The sequence below is a fragment of the Delphinapterus leucas genome, chromosome 6, assembly GCF_059928025.1.
Source record: "Delphinapterus leucas isolate spDelLeu-1000000601 "Yukka" chromosome 6, BTC_Dleu_Yukka2, whole genome shotgun sequence".
Taxonomy (NCBI): Eukaryota; Metazoa; Chordata; class Mammalia; order Artiodactyla; family Monodontidae; genus Delphinapterus; species Delphinapterus leucas.
Window position 1 is genome coordinate 60,940,298 of NC_143134.1, and position 19,220 is coordinate 60,959,517.

Genomic DNA, 19,220 nt, shown 5'->3' on the forward strand with positions numbered 1-19,220 from the left:
ATAGCAAACAGCCCCTTAGGCAGATTACATGCGCTAACGCTTTACTGAAAACTAGAGTAAGGGGAAGGGAAGTTGGGGGTTTGGGGGCAGCAAATAAAAAGGTGGTGTGACTGAGCTGGTCATAGGTTTACAAGAAAATAAAGCTGATTGCTCGATAGTGCTGATATCTCCAGTAGGAGATGAACCCACTCTCTGTGGGAAGAGTCAGGGGTGGAGTTGAGAAAGTGTGAACAAACACGTGTCAGCTCCTTCCATCTCCTCTCTCACCCTGGTCAGTTTGCCTCACTGGATGTTAACTCCCCACATGCCTGGGTTGTGTTACCTGGCTCTTCTTAACGGCACTGTACAAACTCCTTGAGTCCCATGGTGTGGGACCTGGCCATGGTCACAGGGAAGGTCACGCCAAAACCTCGTCTGGTGGGCAGTTGAGGGCAGCAACATCAGATGAGGCAGTGGTGGCAGCCAGGGCTTTACAATGTGGGGACTGTGGGAAGCCTATTGGAGCTGCTGCAGCTAGAAAGCAGGCACATGGTCAGCATCAGGAGGAAGGGGAGCTGGGTAGATTTGAGGGGAAGCATTAACTGGGTCCACCAGTGCACTGTCTTTAAATTTCATCACCTTGCTTCTTTAAAAGGCTTTCTCCTTTTCGAGAGTCTCTTCAGTCTGTTGGCCCCCAGCTCTACTGGGTAATGGGAATGGTTGACGATGCTGCCTGCCTCTAACGGCAGTGTTCAGTCTGGAACCTGTATTCTTGCTCTGAGCAGCACGCATTCTCTCCCCATTTTCCCTCCAGCGTGCTGGGTCCAAGGAGAAGGTTTTATTTTTAATTTCTTTAGTTATAAAAGTCCCTTCCTTATTAGAGTCTAGATTAAAACACAGCCCTCATTATAAAGTGTCAGACCTTTCCTGTCTAACATCATTAAATATTCCCTAGCACAGTAACTCTGTATTTGTGTATTTAACCACTTGAATTCTCTATCCCGTGGGATACTTATGCTCTTATAATTTATGTGTAAAAGCACTTCTGACTCTTGCCCACTTGAAATATGTGAATGCAGCCTTTGAAAAATTCCTTGTGGACCTTTTTGAACTAGAGACCACTGTGAGCATAACATCTGTTATTTCCTTCTAATATTTATTTTTGGCACCATCATGCCTCTAAAGGATATGTCATAAGGAACCAGTTGTCAGGTTGGAGTCAATAGTACTAATAGTAAAAATATTACTTAAAATAAACACTAAATTCCAGTTTCTCGAGAAGCTTTTGAAGATACAGTTTTTACCTAGTTTTGTGAGTGAAAATTCTTTAATCTTGTCTTAAAGTAGGCATCTTGGCATGTCATAGAACTTTCCAGGACACTTTTTGTGCTTTCTCTTGTAGGTCTGAATCTCCTAGAGGGACAGTCTCGGGCCATCACTTGGGAACAGTTTCAGATTGTTGACAATGATGACATTCATGCTGTCCAGGTAGTCATTGTGGATGGCCTGCAGCATGGACAGCTTACTCTGAGAGGTGAATGAACAAACTTTGTAACTTAGAAAAAAACCCAAGTATTTTCTCCAAAAGCAAATCATATTTAACAGGATATGTGTAGTATCTCTTGAGCTTCATTTCTAAATGAATTATCATAAGCTCCAGATCCGGAGATCTTGAAACCATTGGCTTTTATATTAGGATGCTCAAATCAATGGATGACATTTTGTGAATGGTCTTTTGTACTTGAGTCATTGTTTAAATCTCAGATTTGCTTTCTGGAGCCATGTAGGGCTCCTTCTAAATATACTCCTTAACTGATTGTCTTATCCCAGTTCAAAGACAAAATATTTCCTTTTCATTTCTCTGCTTCAGAGAAATGCAGTGAAAAACAGAAAAACTTATGTTTTTTAATTAGTTAGTAATAATTATGCTATTATGTTATTAGTAGCAGTTGCTGTGGTTTAAAAGAAATGAATTTATAGTTATACGGATGGTAGTTAACAAGGTAATGGCCCTAATAAAAATATCCATACTTAATGATAATATAGTCCATTTCTTGTAATGAGCTCAGAGGATTTAATTCTATTATCCTCTTAGTTTGCCAAACTGTAAAGTAGAAAGAGAGCTCTTATTTATCATTGTTTGTGATTAGGAAATTCTGAAAAAAATAAAATCAAAGATAAAATGATAAATTCTCTTGCCTAATCCCAAGACAATGGGAGTTTAGCTTAAGCCGGATGTATTAGTTAGGATGGATGTTCAGCTGCATGTAAGGAAAACACAACTACAGCAGCTTAAAAATTCAGGAGTCACTCTCTCCTTGTGACAAGTTGCACAGAGGTAGGTATTCTGTATCCATGATGCCAGCGGCTCTTTTCTGCTCTGTCAGTGGTCACAGGATGGTGCCTACACCTCTAGGCTTTTAATCAGTGTTAGGGGAAGGAAGAAAGAGAAGGAACAATAAAAAAAAATTAGGCCATCTAAGTTTGCTCTATTTTACAACTTTTCCTAGGAGCCTGATACAATGAAGTCTGATTATATCTCTCATCAAGTTACATACTATCCCCCTAGGTGCAACAGAGTCTGGGAACCTGAGTATTTTTAAATAGTCATATTACCATTCTAAATAAAACTAGGATTCTTGTACTGAGGAAGAAACAGAAAGTTCCTGTTGGGCAAGTAACTCATAGTGTTCATTATACTCATGTTTAATCCATAAAACCATATGGAGTGGGGAAAGAAATAGGACACCTGCCATCAAGAATTGTAATAGTTTGTGCAGAGTGAAGCTATGTTTATCAGTACTATAGAAATGAAGTGGAGAGTCATAGCCCATAATGCAATGATGTTCTGGCTCAGAGGAAGAAAATAGTGTAGACATTTATTAAGCATTTACTTTGTGCCAGATTGTACAAAGCATTCTACATACTTTATCTCACATCAGCTTTATGAAGCAAGGTACTATTATTACACTCACTTTGCAAATGGGAACCTGAGACTTAGAGAAGTTGACTTGTCTGTCTGGAAAATGGCCGAGCTGGGATTCGAACCCAGGCCATTTGCTACCAGAGCTCTAGCTCTTGCTCATTAAGCTAGTGATTCTCAAACTTTAGCATGCATTAGACTCCTGAAGGGCTTGGTAAAACATAAATTGCTGGGACCCACCAGAAGAATTTCTAATTCAGTAGGTCTGGGGTAGGACCTGAGAACTTGCATTTATAATGACTTCCCAGATGGTGCTGATGCTGCTAGTTCGAGACCACGACTCTAAGAAGTGCTGTCAGATGATAATAATGAGTCGAAGAGCAATTAATACTTATTGTAGGTACACTGTTTGAGTTCTCTCATCCTTAAGAGGGAATGTTAGGTAGGTATTATTATCTCTGTTTTATAGATAAGTCTCAAATAAATTAAATACCTTGCCCAAGTCCACCCAGCTAATAAGTATTACAGCCAGTATTCAAAACCAGGTCTTTGGAGCCCCAGAACCCACTAAACAATCTATGGTTTTTCCAGGCGAGGGAAGCATTGGCTGCACCACTTTCCATTTCACACCCTCTCCTGCAGTGCTGCTTTCACTAACCTGCTGCCTCCACACCTTTTTCATTCCGCTCCACCTCTGTTCTTTCCATCAGGGGGGAAGGGGTTTCTCTTCACCGTGGCTGACCTTCAGGCTGGAGTCGTTCAATATCATCATGATGACAGTGACTCCACCAAAGACTTTGTGGTCTTCAGGATATTCGACGGCCAACACAGCATCCGACATAAGTTTCCCATCAACATCTTGCCCAAAGATGATAGTCCACCATTCCTCATAACCAATGTTGTGATTGAACTGGAGGAGGGGCAGACCATACTGATCCAGGGTTCCAAGCTGAGAGCTTCAGACATGGACTCCAGTGATGACTACATCTTCTTTAATATCACGAAACCCCCGCAGGCTGGAGAGATTATGAAGAAGCCAGCACCAGGACTGATAGGTAAGTTCTGGGCAGTTAAGATCATTTGTGTTAGAATTTGTGCTAAGGGGGACATCAAGTTTATGAGGTAAGATTCTATTATTATTATTACCATTTCGTAGATGGGAAGCCTGAGATTTAGGTTAAGTTGATATATCCATATGGAATCTAGAAAGTTCCAGAGCTGGGCCTCAAGATAACCATTACACTGTGAAAAATTTAGTCTGCTGTGCAAGGTAAGAGAACAAATAAGGTTGAAGAGATATGTTTGACCTATTCTAGATTATTGATAAAGAAATTTCATGAATAACATTTATTTACATTTTGTTAGAATAATTTCATAACTACTTTTTGAAGTAGGTAGGTCAGGAGCTTGACAAAATAGGTATCAAGCAGTTTTACTTAAGACTGTTTCTTTTTTTAAACATATTTAATTTTATTTTTAATTAATTATTTAAAAATTGAGATATAGTTGATGTACAATATTATATGTTTCAGGTGTATAACATAGTGATTCACAATTTTTAAATGTTATAATCCATTTATTGTTATTATAAAATATTGGCTATATTTCCCATGTTGTACAACATATCTTGAAGCTTATTTATTTTATACATAGTAGTTGGAACCTCTTAATCCTATATGCCTATATCGCTCCTCCCCCTTCACTCTCCCCATGGGTAGCCACTAGTTTGTTCTCTATATCTGTGAGTCTGTTTCTTTTTTGTTATATTCACTAGTTTGTTGTATTTTTTAGATTCCATGTGTTAGTGATATCATACATTATTTGTCTTTCTCTGACATTTCATTTAGCATAATACCCTCTAAGTCCATCCACATTGTTGCAAAATTTCATTCTTTTTAATGGCTGAGTAGTATTCCATTTTATGTATATGTGTGTGTGTGTGTGTGTGTGTGTGTGTGTGTGTGTATACACACCACATCTTCTTTGTCCATTCATTTGTTGATGGACACTTGGGTTGCTTCCATGTATTGGCTATTGTAAATAGTGCTGCAGTGAACATTGGGGTGCATATATCTTTTCAAATTAGTGTTTTCATTTTTTTCAGTCATATATCTAGGAGTGGAATTGCTGGGACATATGGTAGTTCTGTGTTTAGTCTTTTAAGAAACCTCCATACTGTTTTCCACAAAGGCTCACCAATTTACATTCCCACCAACAGTGTACAAGGTTCCATTTTCCCCACATCCTTGCCAATATTTGTTATTTATGTTCTTTTCAATGATAGCCGTTCTGATAGGTGTGAAGTGATATCTCATTTGCAATTCTCTGATGATTAGTGATGTTGAGCATCTTCATGTGCTTGTTGGCAATCTGTATGTCTTTGGAAAAATGGTTACTCAGTTCTTCTGCCATTTTTTAATCAGGTTGTTTTTTTGCTGTTGAGTTGTATGAGCTGTTTGTATATTTTGGATATTAACCCCTTATTGGTCATATCATTTGCAATATTTTCTCCCATTCAATAGGTTGTCTTTTTGTTTTGTTGATGTGCAAAAGCTTTTAAGTTTAACTAGGTCCCATGTGTTTATTTGTGCTTTTGTTTCTTTTGCTCTAGGAGACAGATCCAAAAAAATCGCTATAAATTATGTCAAAGTGTGTTCTGCCTTTGTTTTCTTCTAGGAATTTTATGGTTTCAGATCTTACATTTAGGTCTTTAATCCACTTTGAGTTTATTTTGTTTATATGGTGTTAGAGAATGTTCTAATTTCATTCTTTTACATGTAGCTGTCCAGTTTTCCCAGCACCATTTGTGGTTAGGAAAAGAGACTGTCTTTTCTCCATTGTATATTCTTGTCTCCTTTGTCGTAGATTAATTGCACATAAATGCATGGGTTTATCTCTGGTTCTCTATTTTGTTCTATTGATCTATGTGTCTGCTGTATGCCGGTATCATACTGTTTTGATTATTGTAGCTTTGTGGTACAGTCTGAAGTCAGGGAGTGTGGTTCCTCCCAGCTCTGTTCTTCTTTCTCAAGATTGCTTTGGCACTTCAGGGTCTTTTGTGTTTCCATACAAATTTTAAAATTATTTGTTCTAGTTATGTGAAAAGTGCCGTTGATATTTTAATAGGGATTGCATTGAATCTGTATGTTGTCTTGGGTAGTATGGTCGTTATAACAATTTTAATTCTTCCAGTACATGAACAGTGTATATCTTTCCATCTGTTTGTGTTGTTTTCAATTTCTTTCATCAGTTTCTTAATTTCAGATACATTTTAACAACTCTGCATTTGTACTCTCCTCCCCTCACAGCTACTGTTTTTGATGTCATATATTACATCTAATTTTTTGTATATCCCTTAACTGCTTATTGTGGATGTGGATGATTTTACTACTTTTGCCTTTTAATCTTCCTCCTATCTGTGTGTGTGGATGATTTACTACCTTTATACTGTGTGTTTGCCTTTACCGATGAGCTTTTTGCTTTTGCAGTTTTCACGTTTCTAGTTGTGGTATTTTCTTTTTCTCTTAGAGAAGTCCTTCAACATTTCTTGTTAAGCTGAACTCTTTTAGCTTTTGCTTGTCTGTAAAGCTATTGATCTCTCCATCAAATCTGAACATGAGCCTTGCTGGGTAGAATATTCTTAGTTGCAGGTTTTTCCTTTGCATCACTTTAAATATATCGTGCCACTCCCTCTGGCCTGCAGAATTTCTGTTGAAATTCAGGTGATAGCCTTATGGGTGTTCCCTTGTATGTTACTTGTTGCTTTTCCCTTGCCATTTTTAATATTCTCTCTCTATCTTTAATTATGCCATTTTATTTTTATTTTATAGTTTTAAAAATATTTATTTTATTTACTTATTTTCCTTATTATTATTATTTTTGGCTGCGTCAGGTCTTAGTTGCAGCACATGGGATCCTTGTTGAGGCACTCTGGATCTTTTCATTATGGCGCGCGGTCTCTTCATTGCAGTGCTCGGGCTTCCCTCTAGTTGTGGCATGTGGGTTTTCTCTCTCTAGTTGTGGCAAGTGGGCTAGAGGGTACGTGGGCTCTGTAGTTGTTGTGTGTGGGCTTGGTTGCCCCGTGGTGTGTGGGATGTTAGTTCCCCAACCAGGGATCGAACCCGCATCCCCTGCATTGGAAGGCTGATTCTTTACCACTGGACCACCAGAAGTCCCAATTTTGCCATTTTAATTACAGTATATCTTGGTGTATTCCTCTTTGAATTAATCCTGTATAGGGCTCTCTGTACTCCCTACACTTAGATATCTGTTTCCTTTACCAGGTTAGGGAAGTTTTCATCTATTATGTCTGCAAATATGTTGATAGGTTCTCTGTTTCTTTTCTTTCTGGGACCCTTATAATGTGAATATTAGTGTGCTTGAGGTTGTCCCAGAGGTCTCTTAAGCTGTCCTCATTTCTTTTCATTCTTTTTTCTTTTGTCTGTTCAGCATCAGTGATTTCCACTACTCTGTCTTCCAGCTTCCTGGTCATTTCCTCTGTATCATTTAGTCTACTGTTGAGTCCTTGTACTGTATTTTTCATTTCAGTTATTGTATTCTTCATCTCTGTTTGGTTGTTCTTCATATTTTCTAACTCTTTGTTAAAAAGCTTCTAACTTCTTGTTCTATGCATCCATTCTTTTCTTGGGTTCTTTGATCATCTTTATCATCACACTACCCTTATCTCTTTCTCAGGTAGATTGCCTATCTCCGCTTCACTTAGTTCTTCTTCTGGGGTTTTATCTTGTTTGTTAGAAACACATCTGTTCCTTTGTTGCCTTATTTTGCCTAGGTTGCTGTTTTTATTTTTATGTATCTGGTAGGTTAGTTACATTTCCCAATCTTGGAGAAGTAGCCTTTTGAAGGAGACATCCTGTGTGTCCCAGCAGCACATCCCCCTCTCATCACCTGAGCTATATGCTCTAGGGGTTCCCCCAATGAGGACTGAGTGTGTCCTTCTCTTGTGGTGGGCTGACTATGTAGGCAGTCTTGTAGGGTTGATTTGCCCCCTGTCCAGTTGGTTGCCAGGCCCTGCCTTGTGTAGAGATTGCTGACTGCTGGTTGGTGGGACCGGGTCACAAGGTGGTGCTGACTACAGAACCCCAGGGGGCACTGGGGCTAGTGCTGGCTCATTGTTGGGTTGAGTCAAGGTCCAGGAGACTCCAGGGCTGTTACCCACCCACTGGTGTGTTGAACCAGGTCCTGGTGCTAATGCTGGCCTACTGGTGGGTAGAGCCAGGTCCTGGAGTCTGCTTGCAGGGGTCCTAGAGCTGGTTTTGGATCACTGGTGGGTGGGACTACTTCCTGACACAGTTGGGTGCAGGGTCCAGGGAGTCCTAAAGCTTCTGTTGGTCTACTAGTAGGCAGGACCATGGTCCAGTTGGTCCCCGTGCAGGTTTTGGCCTATTAGTGGGCAGGTCGTGTCTGCAGGCTGCATATCTGTGGCTGTCTTTCAGCTAGTGTCTGCCCCTTGGTGGATGAAACTAGTCTGGAGGGTAGCGCAGGCTCCCTGGAGAGTGGGGCTGGGGCCCAGGCTATTCTGGAGCTGGTACCTGCCCAGTGGTGGGTGCAGCTGGATCCTGAGCTCTCTGGTGGACAGGGCAACGTCCAGAAGCAGCTGTTCATGCAGGAGGTCTTATGACAGCCTGTCTGTTGGTGGGTAAAGCTGTGTCCCCACCCAGTTAGTTGCTTGGCCTGAGGCATCCCAGCACTGGAGTCTACAGGCCTGTGGGCTGTGTCGGGGCTGGATCTTCACCCTAATAAGCTAAAGAGAAGATTCCACAATGGCATTTGCCAGTGCCAGTATCCATGTGGTAGAACAAGTTCCCAAAATGGCTGTTGCCAGTGCCTATGTCCCTAGGGTGAGCTGCAGTTGCCTCCTGTCTCTCCAGAAGATTCTTCTAGATCAGCAAGTGATTCTCACCCAGGCTTCTATCAAATTACTGCTTCTTCCCTGGGTCCTGGAGCATGAGAGATTCTTTATGTACCCTTTAAGAGTGAAGTCTCTATTTCCCCCAGCCCTCTGGGACTCCCAAAAGTCACCCCACTGGCCTTCAAAGCCATATGCCCTGGAGGCTCACCTTCCCAAGTGCAGGACCCCTGGGCTGGGGCTTGGACCTCTTAGTCCTTTGAGAGACTCTGCAGTTGTCATTATTTTCTTGTTTGTGGATGGCGCACCCTGCGGTATGGGACTTGACTGTTTTGTGACTCTGTCCCTCCTACCCGTCTTGCTGTTCCTTCCTTATACCTTTAGTTGTAGAAGCTCTCCTCTGGTAGGTTCTGGCCTTTTTCACTGATGGCTGTTCCACAGATAGTTGTGGCTTTGGTGTGCCCATGAGAGGAGGTGAGCTCAGGGCCTTTCTCCTCTGCCATCTTGGCTGATGTTAAGACTATTTCTTGAAAATATTTTTCTAATGCTCATTTTTCTATATATTAAGGCAGATGTAGTAACTTTAATTTTTCTACTTTATTATTTATAAGCTTTGATAAAAGCATTTAATAATGATTCCGTGGACGAACTACTATACATAAAATAGATAAGCAATAAGGATTTACTGTATAACACAGTGAACTATATTCAGTATCTTCTAATAATCTTTAGTGGAAAAGAATTTGGATATATCTATATCTATCTATCTATCTCTCTCTATATATATATATCTGAATTCCTTTGCTGTATACCTGAAACTAACACAGTATTGTAAATCAACTATACTTCAATTTAAAAAAAGGATTCCTTGGGTACATACAACATACTAGACTGAGAAAACTTCTGGAGATAAATCCAATATCATTATACCCCAACAGCTGGCAGACTGTTACAAAGGTATGTGATATTTTGTGGACCCAATAGGCTATCCTGTCCCTGGCTTCCTTCAGATGGATCTGTTCAATGGCATCATTTACTATCGTCATTTTGGTGGAGAAATCTTTGAAGATTCATTTGAATTTGTCCTGTGGGACAGCCATGAACCTCCAAATCTCTCAGAGCCACAGGTAAGAGTCCATCTCTGAACTCTTTCCCAAAGTCTTGTCCACAGATATCAGTTCTAGAAGATGTAATTAGAAACTACAGGAAAACAGATTTCAAAGCTCCAAGTTTGAGAAGCAATGGAGTAAGCAAAATTAAGTCAGTTTCTTTGCAACATAATTGCTCTCTTACTTTTCCACAGAGTTATGTAAATTACCATGAATGCAGTGTTTCCAAGGTTATTTAACCATCAGACCCTTCTATAAAGAGCACCTCACAAAATTTGCTTGCTTCATAACAATAACAACAAAAAAACCCACTGACTTATTTTGTGTGTTGTGGTTAAAACATAGGCTCTGTAGTTAGACTGTCTTTGTTTTTGTCCTGTTCTTGACATTAACTGACCTGTGACTCAGTTTCTTTATCTGTAAAACAACATCCTTATAAAGTGATTGTGAGGGTAAGTGACGTAATACATGTAAGTATTGAGAACTTTCTGGCACATAGTAAGTACTCAATAAATATATCAGCTATTATTTATCATTGCTTTTGAAGAACTAAGAGTTTTACTACCACTCAAGGATATTATTTAAATATATAGAATACAAAAATAGGCTTAAGGAGCCATCATCCTATACAAATTACAGATGAGGAAGGGTCTGGGCAACTCTAAAGGGGTAGACTCCTTGCAAGAAGAGGATGATTGGTGGTAAGGATGGAAAAAAAGGCTTCTGAAAATAAGTGGTACCCACTACATAATAGTGTCCCTATTGGTTATATAATATCATCTCATAGTGTCATGGTCACTGACATTAGCCAATGCATAGATGATTGAGCTATTCATCTGTCTGCCAAGATAAAGGTAACAAATGGAAGCATGACGTTTAGAGCCCAGAAACTGAAAGAAGTAGGTGCTCCTATTAAGAGGGAATGGAAAATGAATCAGAAAATTCTCAATTCACCTGCTTATTGACTGAAAAGAAATCAATTCCTTTATAAATAACAGCCTCCTCTTTTCATCAATGCGTAAAATTATGCCATTTCTAGATTACATTTTTGCTTGAGACCTTAGATGATTTGATAATCCAAAATGGAAACTATTAATAGGATTTATTTCTAAATCTTTTGTTGTATCCATTCAAACTGAGCTATGTTTCTGACTAGAATACTGTATCGTTTTTAGCAAACTATAGGCCTTTTTAAAAACAGAAAATTCAGGACTCCTTTTTCCTTTTCTGCTATTGTATATTTTATAGGTCATATTTTTCATACCCACAAACATAGATGTCAGTTTCCTCTACAGTAAAGACCACAGTAATGAAAACTTTATTGAAATAAAATTATTTTTAAATCTTGGCAAATATGTCAGGCTGAATTCTATAGATCCAGTTATTCCCCATGACGGATGGGCTTCTAAAGAAGTCATAATTATATTTTTCTCTACTTTTATTCATCTTCTTAATCTATGTTGGGGGGCAGGGAGGGAAGAAAGAAGGGAAGGGTGGAGAGAGAGAGAAAGAAAGGGAGGGTGGGGAGTGGGAGGGAGGGGAAAAGGAGGGAGGGAGAGAGGGAGAGTGAGAGAGAGAAACAGAGAAACAGAGAAACAGAAAGACTTTTTCTCTGTTTTCATGTACCGCCTATTTTTTGACTCCTAAATATTCTCCATCTCAGACTTGTGTACCAACATCTCTACCTGACATCTCTACATTCATTTTATTTATTTATTTATTTTTTCTATTTGGAAGATTTATTTATTTTTTAACATCTTTATTGAAGTATAATTGCTTTACAGTGGTGTGTTAGTTTCTGCTCTATAACAAAGTGAATCAGCTATACGTATACATATATCCCCATATCCCCACACTCTTGCGTTTCCCTCCCACCCTATCTATCCCACCACTCTAGGTGGACACAAAGCACTGAGCTGATCTCCCTGTGCTATGCGGCTGCTTCCCACTAGCTATCTGTTTTACATTTGGTAGTGTATATATGTCAGTGCTACTCTCTCACTTCGTCCCAGCTTACCCTTCCCCCTCCCCGTGTCCTCAAGTCCATTCTCTACATCTGCATCTTTATTCCTGTCCTGCCCCTAAGTTCTTCAGAACCTTTTATTTTTTTTACATTCCATATATATGTGTTAACATATGGTATTTGTTTTTCTCGTTCTGACTTACTTCACTCTATATGACAGTCTCTAGGTCCATCCACCTCACTACAAATAACTCAATTTCATTTCTTTTTATGGCTGAGTAATATTCCATTGTATTTATGTGCCACATCTTCTTTATCCATTCATCTGTTGATGGACACTTAGGTTGCTTCCATGTCCTGGCTATTGTAAATAGAGCTGCAATGAACATTGTGGTACATGACTCTTTTTGAGTTATGGCTTTCTCAGGCTATATGCCCAGTAGTGGGATTGCTGGGTCATATGGTAGTTCTATTTTTAGATTTTGAGGAACCTCCATACTGTTCTCCATAGTGGCTGTATCAATTTACATTCCCACCAACAGTGCAAGAGGGTTCCCTTTTCTCCACACCCTCTCCAGCATTTATTGTTTATAGATTTTTTTGAGGATGGCCATTCTGACTGGTGTGAGGTGATACCTCATTGTAGTTTTGATTTGCATTTCTCTAATGATTAGTGATGTTGAGTATCCTTTCATATATTTGTTGGCAGTCTGTAAATCTTCTTTGGAGAAATGTCTATTTAAGTCTTCTGCCCATTTTTGGATTAGGTTGTTTGTTTTTTTTGATATTGAGCTGCATGAGCTGCTTATATATTTTGGAGATTAATCCTTTGTCAGTTGCTTCATTTGCAAATATTTTCTCCCATTCTGAGGATTGTCTTTTTGTCTGGTTATGGTTTCCTTTGCTGTGCAAAAGCTTTTAAGTTTCATTAGGTCCCATTTGTTTATTTTTGTTTTTATTTGTTTTTATTTCCATTTCTCTAGGAGGTGGGTCAAAAAGAATCTTCCTGTGATTTATGTCATAGAGTGTTCTGCCTATGTTTTCCTCTAAGAGTTTTATAGTGTCTGGCCTTACATTTAGGTATTTAATCCATTTTGAGTTTATTTTTGTGTATGGTGTTAGGAAGTGTTCTAATTTCATTCTTTTACATGTAGCTGTCCAGTTTTCCCGGCACTACGTATTGAAGAGGCTGCCTTTTATTGGCATATAGTTGCTTGTAATAATCTCTCATGATCCTTTGCATTTCTGCAGTATCAGTTGTTACTTCTCCTTTTTCATTTCTAATTCTATTGATTTGCGTCTTCTCCCTTTTTTTCTTATGACTCTGGCTAATGGTTTATCAATTTTGTTTATCTTCTCAAAGAACCAGCTTTTAGTTTTATTGATCTTTGCTATTGTTTCCTTCATTTCTTTTTCATTTATTTCTGATCTGATCTTTATGATTTTTTTCCTTCTGCTAACTTTGGGTTTTTTTGTTCTTCTTTCTCACATTGCTTTTGGTGTAAGGTTAGGTTGTTTATTTGAGATGTTTCTTGTTTCTTGAGGGAGTATTGTATTGCTAAAAACTTCCCTGTTAGAACTGCTTTTGCTCATCACATAGGTTTTGGGTCGTCATGTTTTCATTTTCATTTGTTTCTAGGCATTTTGTGATTTCCTCTTTGATTTCTGCAGTGATCTCTTGGTTATCTAGTAGCGTATTGTTTAGGCTTGTTTAGCCTCCATGTGTTTGTATTTTTTACAGATTTTTTTCCTGTAATTGATATCTAGTCTCACAGAGTTGTGGTCGGAAAAGATACTTGATACGATTTCAATTTTCTTAAATTTACCAAGGCTTGATTTGTGACCCAAGATATATCTATCCTGGAGAATGTTCCATGAGCACTTGAGAAGAAAGTGTATTCTGTTGTTTTTGGATGGAGTGTCCTATAAAAATCAACTAAGTCCATCTTGTTTAACGTATCATTTAAAGCTTGTGTTTCCTTATTTATTTTCATTTTGGATGATCTGTCCATTGGTGAAAGTGGGGTGTTGAAGTCCCCTACTATGATTGTGTTACTGTTGATTTCCCCTTTTATGGCTGTTAGCATTTGCCTTATGTACTGATGTGCTCCTTTGCTGGGTGCATAAATATTTACAATTGTTATATCTTCTTCTTGGATTGATCCCTTGATCATTATGTAGTGTCCTTCTTTACTTCTTGTAATAGTCTTTGTTTTAAAGTCTATTTTGTCTGATAAAAGAATTGCTACTCCAGCTTTCTTTTGATATCCATTTGCATGGAATATCTTTTTCCATCCCCTCACTTTCAGTCTGTACATACAGACCCCTAGGTCTGAAGTGGGTCTCTTGTAGACAGCATATACACAGGCCTTCTTTTTGTATCCATTCAGCCAGTCTGTATCTTTTGGTTGGAGCATTTATTCCATTTACATTTAAGTGATTATTATCGATACATATGTTCCTATTACCATTTTCTTAATTGTTTTGGGTTTGTTATTGTAAGTCTTTTCCTTCTCTTGTGTTTCCTGCCTAGAGAAGTTTCTTTAGCATTTGTTGTAAAGCTGGTTTGGTGGTGCTGAATTCTCTTAGCTTTTGCTTGTCTGTAAAGGTTTTAATTTCTCCGAACCTGAATGAGATCCTTGCTGGGTAGAGTAATCTTGGTTGTAGCTTTTTCTCTTTCATCACTTTAAATATGTCCTGTTACTCCCTTCTGGCTTGCAGAATTTCTGCTGAAAGATCAGCTGTTAACCTTATGGGGATTCCCTTGTATGTTATTTGTTGCTTTTCTCTTGCTGCTTTTATTATTTCTTATTTGTATTTAATTTTTGACAGTTTGATTAATATGTCTCTTGACATGTTTCTCCTTGGATTTATCCTGTATGGGACTCTCTGCTTCCTGAACTTGATTGACTATTTCCTTCCCGTATTAGGGAAGTTTTCAACTATAAACTCTTCAAATATTTCCTCATACACTCTCTTTTTCTCTTCTTCTTCTGGGACCCCTATCATTCGAATGTTGGTGCACTTAATGTTGTCCCAGAGGTCTCTGAGCCTGTCCTCAATTCTTTTCATTCTTTTTTCTTTATTCTGCTCTGCAGTAGCTATTTCTACTATTTTATCTTCCAGGTCACTTATCCGTTCTTCTGCCTCAGTTATTCTGCTATTGATTCCTTCTAGAGAATTTTTAAGTTCATTTATTGTGTTTTTCATCACTGTTTGTTTGCTCATTAGTTCTTCTAGGTCCTTGTTAAAAGTTTCTTATATTTTCTCCATTCTATTTCCAAGATTTTGGATCATCTTTACTATCATTATTCTGAATTCTTTTTCAGGTAGACTGCCTATTTCCTCTTCATTTGTTAGGTCTGGTGGGTTTTTGCCTTGCTCCTTCATCTGCTGTGTGTTTCTCTGTCTTCTCATTTTGCTTAACTTACTGTGTTTGGGGTCTCCTTTTTGCAGGCTGCAGGTTCGTAGTTCCCATTGTTTTTGGTGTCTGCCCCCAGTGACTAAGGTTGGTTCAGTGGGTTGTGTAGGCTTCCTGGTGGAGGGGACTGGTGCCTATGTTCTGGTGGATGAGGCTGGATCTTGTCTTTCTGGTGGGCAGGACTGTGTCTGGTGGTGTGTTTTGGGGTGTCTGTGACCTTGTTATGATTTTAGGCAGCCTCTCTGCTAATGGGTGGCATTGTGTTCCTGTCTTGCTAGTTGTTTGGCATAGGGTGTCCAGCACTGCAGCTTGCTGGTCATTGAGTGGAGCTGGGTCTTAGCGTTGAGATGGAGATATCTGGGAGAGCTTTCGCTGTTTGATATTATGTGGGGCCTGGAGGTCTCTGGTGGACCAGTGTCCTGAACTTGGCTCTCCCACCTCAGATGCTAAGGGTGGCAGCCGGCCAGAGTACCCAGATCCTGTCAGCCACATGGCCAGGTACGTGGGGAGGCTCTTGCCTTTTGGGAAGTCTGAAGTCTTCTCCCAGTGTTCAGTAGCTGTTCTGTAGGAGTTGTTCCACATGTGGATGTAGTTTGATGTATTTGTCGGGAGGAAGGTGATCTTCATGTCTTACTCCTCCGCCATCTTGAAGGTGTCCCCTCTGGCTGGTGGGCGGCTGCAGCCAGCCGTCTCCAGGTGGCGGTGAAGTCGGGCGGCTGTTCTCGTTGGCTCCGGCAGACCTCTGCATTCAGTTTAAACTCAACATGTTCACAAGACATTTAGCATATTTCCCTGAAAATTTGCATGAAACCACTATAACTAGAATCTTTGAAGTCATCCCTACCCCCTTTCTCTCGCGTATCTGCATAACCAGTTGGTCAGCTAATCTTAATAAATCTACTTGAGAAATTTCCCTCATCTGTCTCTACTTCCCCACCCCACCGTCATTGCTTTAATCTCAGCCTTCATCCTTTTTGGACTAGATTATCCTCCACATCTGTCATATGGTCTCTTAAGAATAGACGAGATTAGCCACATCCTTTTGTTTTGTTTTTTTTTTTGCTGTACGCGGGCCTTTCACTGTTGTGGCCACTCCCGTTGCGGAGCTCAGGCTCCGGACGCAGGCTCAGCGGCCATGGCTCACAGGCCTAGCCGCTCCGCGGCATGTGGGATCTTCCCACACCGGGGCACGAACCCGTGTCCCCTGCATCGGCAGGTGGACTCCCAACCACTGCGCCACCAGGGAAGCCCAGCCACAGCCTTTTAATTGAGGACAATTAAAACTCATTGTTGCAGTAGCAGTATGTTTAGTAGAGTACATCTAGTGTCCATTTTTTCCCAGCTCTCCCTCTTCTGATGTGTGGCAGCTTTAGCTCATTCAGACTGTGGACTGGCACTCAGCTATAGAATCACCTGCTCCAGGAATCATCCTCTGATGCTCCTATTCCATACCTGTTTCCCCAGGCTTGACCATCTGGTCCTTTTATATAATCTGATATCAAATTACTATGTGAGGCCATTATTTTATTGGATCAACTGTGAGCTCATTTATGACAGGGATCCTGATTTATTCATCTCTCTGTCTTCAGATCTTGGTATCTGACTCAGAGTAGAACCTCCAGAAATGTGTGTTGGTTCCAGAATAAACTCTGGTTCTTTCAACTTTTATTGAAATGAGGGGGAAATAAGAAGACCCAGACATGTGGCAGGGACTGGGGAAGGAGTAAGATGTGGAAGTAATAAGTGTAAAGCTTTAGTTTTCAGAGTTTTCAGGAATTAGTTGTGTGCATAACAACAAAACAAATATTTTGTATGTGTGTGCGCTGTTAAGAATTACTGTGTTGTAAAACCCTGATATCATCACTGAAGCTCCAGTTTTTAAGGGACTCAAATGATCAGCTGGTCTGTTTGATGACTGCATCTTCAATGTGGATGAGTATCCAGTCATGTCTTACAAATATAAATGTATTTAAAATATTCAACAAAATCTGTAACTTTCAGCTGTTCAACTACAAGTACAGATGAAATGGTTACTTGATGGGAGCTTTTGTGATCAGAAGGTTCCCCAGTCACTGAAGATTAAACTCAGGCCCAGGATTGTTTTGGCCATACTCTGAGAACACCTCCTTTCATAGGGGCAGAAATCAAAGATCTCAGGTGAGAATCTATTTAAAACAGGAAGGAAGTTACACAAGTGGAGATGCGTCTTCTCATCTTTTCCATCTAGATACTCCTACTGAGAGATCTACCTGCACATCTACAAGATGTTAGCAAGAACCCCCCTCTCTTTCTACCTTGGTTGCCATGACTGTCATCAAATAAAGCCTCACCTACTCAATTTGCTTTTGAAAAATATTTTCTTAGGTTATTACAGAATTGTTTGTATCACTACCCAAGTGCTTATTAACAGAAGACTGGTTTAAAAAACTATATCTATACGATGAAATACTATCAAACAAACCAACCAAAAATACCAGTAAATCCATGGAAAATATTCTGTATCTTAACTGTGGTGGTGCCTTGACAGGTATATAAGATTGTCAAAACTCATCAGATTATATACTTAAACTGAATGGAGTTCATTGTATGTAAAGTAGTCCTGACCAGAAAAAGGAAAAAAAAGAAAAATGTTTTCTTCTTTATTCCTCTCAGTAGCGGGCTTTATAGAATTTATACCTTAGATTTTAACCCGGGGGAGAGTAACGTTAGCAGTAAAATGGAGAGCGAAACCTAAGGATAGAAGAGAAATGGAGAAAGAGGACTAAGAAACAGGAAGAAAGGGGCAGATGCCACAAAGGCCTGGGGGCAAAGTGGGAGGAAGGAGTGCAACATGACCAGAGGAGAGAACAGGCACCCAGAGTGGGCATTTATCAGAAGTCAGACCGGAAAGGGGAGTGGGCAAAACTAGCATTGGAAATAACTCCTGGGGGTGAGAAATAGCACTGGATCATCTCAAAGGAAGATGCAAAAGAAGGAATCAGGCAGAAAGCAAAGCTCAGTGCAGAGAAGGGATCAGGAACCCAGGTCTACAAGGAAGGCAGATAGTAGCCAGTGGAGTACCATATTGTGAGCTGGATTCTGAGGGTCAAGTTTAGTGGTTGTCGTTTTATATACTGATTTATTACTTTATGTTCCAGTTCCCTGCAGATCTGTCTGTGGGTGCTTGTGGCTGTAAGTAGACTGGATGCATGTAGGGAAGGCAACAAGCAAGAGCCCAGTGCCTAGTATGGGCCCTAGTTTTCCACTTTGTGGGAATGGGTATTTAATTAGGTCTTTTTTACAACCAAATTTCAGTAAAAATGAGAACACTTTATTTCTCTATGGAGTTTGTTAAAATAGGATCTTTCTCACCTGCAGAACACAGACACAATAATTATTTGGACATGCATAAATACGTAAAGTCACATCAACTTAAGCGATCAGAAAGCATGTTGAAAAATGTGCCCACCATGAATCACTACTGGGGTATAGAAAAGCATGCTTGTACATTCTTTTTGCACAGAGAACACACTGGAGAATAAATTAGCATAGAAAATGGTCTCTTTGAAGGCACAATAACTATTGTTTCCTTATTAAATCTAGTTTTTCAATTAAATGGAGCTTCACTGATCCACACCATGGCTGGGATGTCCCATAGAGAATTTCTGAACTTTAGAGATTAGCAAAAAACTGTAACTGGAAAAAAATCATGACACAGATTCCAGGAACTGGAGAAATGACTGTCATTGTGTTCCTTTGTTTTGATTACTGAGTTTAGTTTCTAATTATTGAAATGCTTCATAATGGAATAGTAAATATGCTGTGTGCTTTTGTAAAAGTAATGAAGGATGGAGACGGAATTAATTTATTGAGTACCTACTACCAGGTACTCACTGTGCTATCAGCTATCTCATTTGATCCTGACAGCACTTCACTATAATAGTCATCCTTATTATTCCCAGTGTAAAGAGAGAAAA

The 19,220-nt window shown here is 39.6% G+C and overlaps 1 protein-coding gene across 1 annotated transcript in view; it reads left to right on the forward strand.

Moving 5' to 3' along the window:
- FREM1 (FRAS1 related extracellular matrix 1) overlaps nt 1-19,220 on the forward strand; it is a 178,230-nt gene that overhangs the window by 47,994 nt on the left and 111,016 nt on the right. The window contains exons 7-9 of the mRNA XM_089913219.1: nt 1,382-1,513; nt 3,613-3,957; nt 9,756-9,898. Coding sequence (XP_089769345.1) covers nt 1,382-1,513; nt 3,613-3,957; nt 9,756-9,898 — 620 coding nt within the window. The remainder of the gene's footprint in view (nt 1-1,381; nt 1,514-3,612; nt 3,958-9,755; nt 9,899-19,220) is intronic.